General features: G+C 36.6%; 1 protein-coding gene across 1 annotated transcript in view; it reads left to right on the plus strand.

The window, feature by feature from the left end:
• Positions 1-10,369, plus strand: part of LOC101735462 (uncharacterized) — a 107,903-nt gene extending 97,534 nt beyond the window's left edge. Inside the window, exons 5-6 of the mRNA XM_021348148.3 lie at positions 1,820-2,051; positions 9,228-10,369. Of these exons, the coding sequence (XP_021203823.1) occupies positions 1,820-2,051; positions 9,228-9,319 (324 nt within the window). The 3' untranslated portion in view covers positions 9,320-10,369. The remainder of the gene's footprint in view (positions 1-1,819; positions 2,052-9,227) is intronic.
• The last annotated feature ends 336 nt before the right edge of the window (positions 10,370-10,705 follow it).

Here is a 10,705-nt window from a genome sequence, read left to right on the forward strand (position 1 = left end):
GTTGTGTAACTTTATTAACATAGGTAACAAAAGCATATTCACTTTCAAAATGAGAACATTACCATACGTAATAGATGCTGTGCGAGAAAATAAAGTCCACAGCTTGTTACCAGAATTTATGGTAGCGCTTCAGAATTTTACTCCGAGAATTTCAAAGGCAAGCATTTCGTTTAATAAGAGTCTTACAAACAATGTACATAGGTATCGTTCAATTATAATGCACATGATTTACTGGTTTTTATGGTGTATTTTAATTTGATAGCTTTGAGGGTAAATGAGCTGACGGTCGGTCTGGTATGAAGCGGGCAATTATAGATCCCGTAGAAACCACTAAGTGAACACTTACCACCTTCAGACAGAGAGGCTTAGGTTTGGATTTGAACGAATTGTGGTTCAGAAGTAAGCCGCATAATTCGATACATACCTTCCCACTAATGATCGCGATTAGTGGCTTATGAATTTAGGAGCACCGAATTTTAGACATGCTACTTATCGCTGGTTTAGTGACCACTACCGTGCTGTGTGACTTTAAGGGTAAAATCGGATCATCTATCTATACTTCTATACTAATATTATAAAGAGGAAATATTTGTTTGTTTGTTTGTATTGAATAGGCTCCAAAACTACTGAACCGATTTGAAAAATTCTTTAAGTGTTTGGAAGCTACACTATTCCCGAGTAACATAGGCTATAATGTTTTTTGAAAAAAATTAGGAATCCTTACTAAAACTCTAATAATGTAACCCAAGGTGTAAAAAAATTACCTAAAATATCTTTTACATCGCGTGCCCTGCGAAAACTATTGATGATAGAATAAAATAATGTACTACGACTGTGTACAACACATTATTATTTGCAAAAAGTGTCGCGACAGCATATGTCTAACTATTATTATTTTCACCGCAACAAGTGTACTTTTATTTAAAAAAATAAAACAACATCAAATATCGTTGAAATTTTTGTTAAAGACCCGAGCAGAGCCGAAGCGGGCCGCTAGTCAACAACATTCGTAGGAAAGTCCAACCATTTTCAGTAAAAGATACATAGATAAACTACGTATTGCGAAATAAGCCCTCCTAAAAAGCTCGTAACTGCGGAAGCTCCTCAGTGTTTCACTTCGAATAGATTCGCTAGTGGATTGTGTACGAAATGTAATGACCCGTAACTGATGTTAATAGGGACGCGCCTCGATTCAATGGTTTCGGACATGCGATACAAATATTAAGGGAGAAAGGATTGAGAGAATGTCCCATACGCTTCAGGGTAATGTGCTCCTCAGTCTTTGTTAGTTTTTTTATTAACATAAATAGACAAACCAGCTGAATCCTTGAGAATTGCAAGCAGGGACTAATGTGAATAGACAAGGGTATATCTTTTTTACGACGCTTTAAAAGTATCTATCTAATATGAGCTCAATTATCCACAAAATTCTTCACCTGGAAGCCGAAAATGATAGCTGCTTGTGCTGATTTTAGTTGGCACGATAACATTAAAACAATAAAGAAACCAGGACTTTTTTGACTTTATTGGAGAAGTTAAAAAATGTCTCTATGACTGTGAAAGGACGCAGCGACGCCCAGTCCAATGTTAGCCCACAGGAATCCGCTTGTCTAATCTCAAATTACTGGGCGTTTGTGCTGAGTTGAGATGTTATTACAACAGGCGAATGAGATCCACGGTCTCCTGCAAAGCGAGTGACATTTATCAGTACTTTGACCCATGTAGTCGACTTGTCTCTTAGATTCTTAAAAACCGAATCTTTGTGCATATTTTAAAACTGAATTTTAAATTTCAAACTAATTTCACCGTTCCTTCACAGGATCCGCTCATCACCAGTGAAAATCACGTCTCGGGGGCTGACGGGGATGGTCTTAGTGCTTCCTGGCGAACTCTACACGTGTACCCTGATGACTATCCCACACAACGGGGATATCTCGCTTTGATGTGCCGCGCGACGGTGCCCACGCGACCCCCAAACGTGAGGTCGATGTCCGTGCGACTGTACGTCGCGAGTCGACCTCATATTTCTACTTATATGTTTAGTAAAAATAGTGAGTATTGTTTTTAAACTAAACGTAGAAAAACAAGATGCTATTTAACTGCTATTTTTGCATCTATAACTTCGAAAACAATTAGTTTGTTATCTTTGAATAATTTAGCTTTCAACCAGAATGGATGTTGGTGTCTATAATAGCATCTTGGCCTCCCCTTTGTCGAGGGCAGCCAGAATGCTATATAAATTGGTAGATGTAATTATAACGCGTCGCATTTAAATTTTTTGTGTAAACTTTGAGGGTGACGTCTCGAAATCGAGAAAACCTTCATTAAAAAAAAAGACATGTGGCACTCGGGGACTGCCGCGGTAAAGCTTTTTTTTTTTTTTTTTTTTTTTATTGCCCTTGTAGGCAGACGAGCATACGGCCCACCTGATGGTGAGTGGTTACCGTCGCCCATGGACTTCAGCAATGCCAGGGGCAGAGCCAAGCCGCTGCCTACCGTTTAATACTCTCCACAAGCCTCGTTTGAAGAAGGACATGTCATAGCGCTCGGGAAACACCGTGGAGGGGAGCTCATTCCATAGCCGGATGGTACGTGGCAAAAAAGACCTCTGGAAACGCACTGTGGATGACCGCAGTGGCTCCAGGTAGTATGAATGAACTCTACTCCGGTGGCGGGCGGTGCGATGGTAAAAACGAGATGCCGGTATCATCTCGAACAATTCCTCAGAGCACTCCCCATGGAACATACGGTACAAAATGCAGAGGGAACCGAAGTCCCTCCGCAGACCCAGAGCTATTGCAAAGCATTTTTTATCAACTTATGCAATTACAATTAGACAATTATAATTTAATATTAAAACAATAATAAAAACAAGACCACGCTATATTTATAAACATTAACAAAAGCAAAACATTAACTGTCCCCTTCACACTCATAAGCTAGACCGTATGAGAGAGAGATGGGCAGACTTTTCATGATGCTCATGCAGTGCGACGTCACGCCGCGCACTTGTTCACAAACACTACACCAGCGCAACGTGTGAATGTGTTGAACGCGAGGTACATAGTAGGCGTAGTGGGGGTGTCAGGTAATTTTCGTTACGGAATTTCTTGATTCAGTCGCCGCGCTCAAGGCCCGCGATTGAAGCTATGCAATAGCTTAAAAAAAACTTCGAAAACACCGAAAATATGAAGCGATTTCATGTATGGTTTTGTTAGTTGGTTCGGTTTTCGTTTTGTTGATGAAAGACTGACTGACTTTGTCCAGTGTGAAGGTTATGACTGGGGTTTTACGAATCAATATAAGAATTTTGCGAAGGTATGAAGAAATAAAATTATGTTGAGATCAAATTAAGCCCTCTATATCGTCTTATTGTAAGTAGTAAATGTAGATAGAAATTAACGAAAATATAAAATCACAATATTTATTAAATGCATTACAGAAGTATGTACTATTTAATGTTTCAAAATGTTTACACTTTAATAACTGATGTAATTAGATCCTGGCACCCGTGATAAGGTTTAACGTGTGTTCAGGGTACAAGCATCCTCTTAAAAATTTATAAACATCTTGTAATTAAATTTGGTGTAAATACAAACTAAATTACGAAACTTAGACGAAACGAAATTTATAAAAACAAGGGCGTATATTATTGATTTTTGAATAATTTCAAAAGAAGAGGAAAATGAAAATGAATTGCTGCATCCCGTAGTGATTTTGTCTGGGCTCCAGTCTACTGATTGCTTACATTGATTAGGCGGTCTATAAGGTACTTTAGATGTCATCGGTGGAAGATAGGCTGATTATGGCCCAATCAGCGAAGACTCCCGAGCATCGACAATACCAAGCTGCTGCCTATCGCTAAAGCCTCATTTAAAATCGCACTTAAAGAAAATCACGTTATTATGTTGTGGAAACATCGAGCAATACAGTGGAGTTCATTGCGGGGTCTGATTGTTGATGGATCTGTAGCGTGCAACACTCGGTCGCACTCGGGCGTCATCGGACGCGATCGGAGTTCCCGAACGCGCAGGTGTCCCGTGACGTCATGCAGCAAGATTCGCGCGCGTTTTTATTTTAATTCATATCTTCCAGTGTTGTTTACTTTACTTTTGGTTTATATTTTAATATTGTACACATTATAATAATATATATTGTTGAAATGGTGTGTTTGCCTTTTACATGTTCGGAGTAAAATATACCGCGAATTCGAACAACAAGTACCTAACAAACTACAGATCTCTGGATAGGTACTGAGGATGAACGCTGCAGTTTTAGTTAACACGGACAAACCATGACCGAACCGTTCAATGCTAAAAAGAATTAACTCAATTACCACAAAGAAATTTCAACTATCTACTTCGAAACGATTAAAGTTAAAAAATCATAGAGAACTCATCTCATCTGTCTCTGCATAGTCGTGGCTTCAGTTAATCTGATTTTCAGCCGACCTATACTGAGTACACTCGTAAAAATCTATAGTTTCCAGATCTTTTGTGATTGAACACAATAAAATCTATCAGCAACCATTCCGTCGCACATTCGCTTTTGCCATCAAAAATCAAATATTAAGTTTCCGATTTCAATCAACTTGATCGACAACCAGGGGGAAGATAATAAAATGTACGTTACAAGAACGCTTCACAGAGCAATAAATTATGTATTATCGATTTTATGATATGAAGTTTAATATCGGCACAAGATATATGAATTCTTGAGTTGCTTAGAAGCTTTCTTTTATTTTCATATCATCGACATATCAAATTAATGTTTCTTACAATAAAATCGCGTCTTTGTTTTGTTCAACGCTATTTCTGATTCGTTTTGAAGAATAAAAATGGAATCTAAAACAAGATGACGTCCATATACATAATATATGATAGATCCAAGTGCCTTATTCTTTCTCTTTAATATTTATAGTTAAATTTATTGTAGATTTAGACAATATTAGTGCCGTCTTCTTTTTATTCTCTTAGTATTGGTGTTATAATAATATTATTATTAAGTATGAGGCAAAGTATCATTCTTTTAAGTATCATTCTTTTAAATATGTACGGAGAATATATAATGAGGTGGACACTCGAAGAATGGGGAGGAGATGATACCATTGGTGGAACAAGGATAACAAATTTGCGTTATGCCGATGATATCACCTTGTTCGCAAAAGACGAGGAGGAAACGATCTGCCTTTTCGAGAGGATGGAACGCATTAATGACGAAACGGGACTCAAAATTAACCAGAATCAAGACTAAAAGAATATTGATTGATTAAAGTGGCTCCCTCAACTCGTCGGGCACACTTGATCTGGAAGTGGTGGACAATGTTATCTATCTAGAATCCACAATTACCTACAACGCTTCATGCGAACCTGACATAAGAAGACGCATCGGTATGGCCAAAAACGCTACCTCCCAACTTTACCTAATCTAGGTTGACAGGTGTATATCTTAAAAAACAAAAATACGCCTCATGAACACACTAGTATTCTCCATCTTCGTTTACGGCGCAGAGACGTGGACCATGAAAAAGGCCAAACGAACACGTATAGACGCATTCGAGATGCGGTGCTGGAGGAAAATGCCAAGAATTCATTTGGAACACCGTACCAATGAATTTATACTAACAGTACTATAAATTAACATAAGACTCCACATCACGTGTCTCAGAAGAGTCTTCGACTTCTTTGGTCACATAGCACATAAGAGTAGCTACCCACAACATGGGAAAATTCTTGTTGACTGAGAAGGTGGAAGGCAAAAGACCGAAGAGCAGGTTCTCCCATGCGTTGATCAGACCAAATCCATACCTTACTAAACACCACCGTATGTAAGGCGATTCACGCCGCCTAGGACAAATCGACGTGGCTTTTTTTTTTTGAAGTGAAACTGCTTTAGACGCATTGAGAGTAAAATTTAACTAGACTAGAGAGAAAATATATAATTTAGAAAGAACGAGAGTGGGGAAATAGCCAGTGCATCTCCCAAGCCATTCGATTGTACAGAGAGGAAAAGGACAAAGCGGGCTACGTTGTTTCTCTTATACGCAGCATTCCTACAAGAGAAATTATATTTAAGGATAAAAATGAAGAAAACCACAATACTACACACCACAAAAGAAGTTTCACTTCTTTCACGTGCACCAAGTTGCACGGGCACCATTTTTTTAAACGCATTACTGCTTCAGGGCAGAAATAGGAAGAGTGGTGGTATCTACGTTCGCACGTGATATAATCCGCCCGAAGATTCTGAAATGCCACAGAGGTCACGACTCTCAGGATTGAGGATTTACAACGCAAGGAGGAAGAGGTATTGGTCAGGATATTAGAATAAAGTTATAAAATGATTGGACTGTGATTGGTTCTTAGTCCACGTGCAAAGTTTTAAGTTAATCGGACAACTCTAAATTGGTAACAGTTACGTTCAAAGACTTCATTACACACAAATATACCAAGCTATTAAAAGCGCGCTAACAAAAACAAAACATATTTCAACAAAAAACAAACAAAGACAAATTTAAGACTGTTGATGTCTGATGATTAGGTTCGCAGTTCGTTAGATGTCGTCCACTAAGAAAGTAAACTTCATCTTGCACCGTAATTGGTAACAACAATCATAATAATACAATTTCCAAGTTGTCGTACTTAAAAATCTTTTGAAGAATCCCGTGAGCGCGTTCCAACTCGACAATTGAGTTTTATCTTTTTAATGTTGTTTCTGAATAAACGAACGTTTAATTAGACTTTTCTTGTTGAGTTTAAACGGTCTTATTAAGATATTTAGCTGTTTTTCATTTAGTATTATACTTGGAACGTAAGGTATTCCAGTATTCATACTTGGAACTGGAAAAAAATCAGAATTAGGTTTTATTAATGTACCTAGAGATTTGATAGTTAATTTACTCATCATCATTCTCCTGCCCTTCTCCCAGTCACCTGGGGTCGGCGCAACATCTATTCTACTTCCATACTCCTCTATCATATACCATTTCTTCGCTCACTCCCCTCTTACCCATATCGTCTTTCACGCAACCCATCCGTTTCTTCTTAGGTCTCTCTCTTCCCCTATATCCTTCCACATTCATAGTTAACACTCTCTTAACAACCTCACTTTCATTTCGTCTCATCACATGTCCATACCATCCCAAACACGCACTTCTCACTAAATAATTGAATCTGAATAATTTAATTTAATGAAAAATAATAATTTAGAAAATAGAATAATAAGGCTACTTATTCTAATATATGAAAAGAAATTGTTAAAAAAACAAAAAAACACGCTTTTATAGAAAATCCTACTAAAAAATAGAAAATAAACTTAATGTAAAAAAAGCGTGGGTTGTTTTTTTATATATCATCAAAATGATAAGACGTCTCCTCATATCTGTCAAAAAAATATTTAAGCTATTGACACCGCGCACCTCAGGTTTTTTTTTTTATAATAAATTTATTACATAAATATTAAAACATACAACAATATTAATATTCCAGCTTTTCCCGCTGTACACTTCATATGATCTGATATGATTCATTTAATAATTAATCCGTTATGGTGATGTCGCGCTTATTAAAACCAATTAATTTGTGTATAATTTAATGAAATGTAATACTTGTTTTGAAGAAATAATTAAATTGGCTTGTAAAGAGCTAGGATACTTATAGGCGATTGCTTTAGTGGAGTTTCAGAAGAGAAAGCTTTGTCCAAGGCGAGTTTCATTCTAGATGCAGTTAGACGTAAACAATGACGTCATTATTTCATAACCCTGTATGCTCACAACGCCCAACCCTAAAGCTTTTTTACTGGCGTTAGGATATATTATGGGTCCGCATGGTAAGTACTACCACCCTGGATATTTCTGTCGTGAAGTAACAATGCGTTTCGGTTTGAAGGATGAGGCAGCCGTTGTACTGAAAAAAGTGAGACCTTAGGACTCATGTCTCGAGGTAGGTGACGAAATTTACGTCTTAGGTTTTTATGAGCTCCGGTAACCACTTAAACACCGGATGGGCCGTGAACTCGTCCACTCACTTAAGCAATAAAAAAAATTCGTAGAGAGAGCGTACTCTCTCCTTTGCGAGTAGATACTGTAAAATTACTTGAACCAATAGATACCGTTGCGCTAATATAAAATCTCATAATTTCATAAAAGGTTTACCCCCTAAAGGTTTAGCAGAACGATAAATTACTACGAATCAAATAAATAAAAACAAAGAAAAAAGTGAATTCATTATGCAAATATAACAAGTTCGTGAGTTCGGATCGAGTTTCGTAAAATATGGTAATTCCCTTTTTTGGGGGCTTCCTTCCAAATGTAATGACTTAAGTGCAGTTTAAGAGTTTTGAAGGACGGCTGTAGCCTTCCGGGCGTAACTTGAAATACGTTTTAAGTTAACATTATTTATCGTTCGATTAAGTTCCAAGGTTGCAATAGCATAGGTTTTTTTTGTTGAAGAAATGAATGGAGTGGGCAGACCTACCTTTAAAATGCGGAAATCTGGATCGGTTTGAAAAAGGAAGACATGTTAATCTGAAGTCTTCGATAACGTTTTTTTTTTTTATCTTGACATACACGCTGTGGTAACAAGCCTTTATAACTAAGGTGATCGCAATTAAATGGTACTGATAGCCGACATGTCGTCCACGCCGGAACTCATTAAGTGCTATGTGGGATACTTAACAGCGGAGGCTTAAATACGACGAATATTATAATGGTGCTTCTTTAAATTTTGATGCTCGTCCATAAATACATTTTTTCTCCTACCTAAGCTGGCCTTGAGAGGCCATGCCAGCGTAAATACAAATCAAATGAAATCAAATCAAAAAAATTTATTCAACATAAATGAAAGTACATACTTGTTGAACGTCAAAAGAACTACCGCCAATTCACAAGAATTAGCCTCCGTCCTGAGAAGAATTGGCAAGAAACCCAGCGGGCATGTCTTTTTTTTTAAATATTAGATAAAAAAATAATAATATTAGATTTTTTTTTACATTCATGTTAGATGCCTATTGGCTCCCTAAATTGATGCCTGTCAAAAGTTCTGAGCTCCAGTGTAGTGGATACACCGTCTTGGATACTTGGCACGGCTTATTTTAACATTTTCAGTGTTTTTATTATAGATAATTAAATTATTTATACTACCAAAGACTATTGTGTAACTCGTTTATTCCCAAGTCACCGGTTCAAGTGTTTTTGAAATAAATTAACATACTGTTTCTTTCCTTCCCAGATGCCCTGCTACCCAGCAGTAGCGTGAAGACATTTACGCAGTACACTTGGACGTTGTTAGTTACTGTGCAAGTGTCTATATTTGTGACGTAATTAATGGACACCCTACTATTTAACATACGTACGAAATGCTGTGAGTGATTTTAAGTCTTGTTTCTAGGTGTTTAAGGTTGTAAATTAAGAGGTAATATTCATATTAAGATTGTCATATTTTGCAGCGCTTGTCATAGAAATAGTTTAATTTTGATTATTGAAAAGATTTGAAAACAAAAAAGAGCGCAAATTTGGTTCTTCATAGAAGACTGTTACAGAAGACGGTTCAAACATAGTTACATCGTTTTATACCAGAGTATTATCGTAAAGTCTATGACTAGAGAGTTGCTGAATGAACATTGGTGGTATCGTGCATGATAAGGCCACATGGTTTGCCAGCAGAGTCCCGTCTGTTTCTGTCCCGAAGAAATGATGCATACCACTTTTATGGTGGGGTTACCATTCCATACTACAATCAAGAGTTCAATCTCATGTTACAAGGTGTAAGGCGGCATTCACTTAATAACCAGGACTCCGCGAACTCATTCACGCATCAATGCAATAGAGACATTTCCAGTAGAATGTCGTACCATTGCTAAGAACTACGATATGAAAGTGACATGACCACATATTCCTAAATTCAATCAAAAGACATTTTGTATGTAGTACTGTCTATTGTTTGAATCTTATATCAAAACAAAATAATTCGTTTATGAGTAATTCAGTAGAAGATTGTAATTTAGATAATCCTGGAGCTCAAACTAGACTCAGAATCTAAACGGCAACTCCTTACCGGTAGTAAAAATAAGATAAGATGTCGATATAATACAGGAGTATTAAGCGGTAGGCAGCGGCTTGGCTCTGCCCCTGGCATTGCTGAAGTTCATGGGCGACGGTAACTACTCACCACCAGGTGGGCCGTATGCTCGTCTGCCTACAAGGGCAATAAAAAAAAAGGTATAACCAGATTTAAAAGAAATCCTAATTTAATAAAATCAATACTGGACCAATTAATGGCCAGAATATAAAGTTGCAAAATTACCATTTCAAAAATGTTAAATTTATCTTACATTGATTCCATAAAGTTTTTGTTTAACAGTTTCAATGAAATTCTAATATTTTTGTAACAAATTATAAATATCGTTATTAGTCTTATGTAAATAGAAAAAGTTTATATTTAAGTTTTGAATTTAAATAAAAAAAAAGCTAATTAAATTAAGATTACATGTAAATGATAAACAACATAGATACATATTTTTCCACTATTTATTTGTTTGTGCACATACTTTTTAACTTTTTCAGTTAATAATAGTTACAATGATCACTACTATCTCTATAAATATACATATAAGAATATAGTTATATAAATATTATTTGTTATACGAGACGAGCAGATTTATTTAAAATAAAAATCAAAATATTTAATTACCATCACAGAAACCTCAA

The sequence above is a fragment of the Bombyx mori genome, chromosome 17, assembly GCF_030269925.1.
Source record: "Bombyx mori chromosome 17, ASM3026992v2".
Lineage (NCBI taxonomy): Eukaryota > Metazoa > Arthropoda > Insecta > Lepidoptera > Bombycidae > Bombyx > Bombyx mori.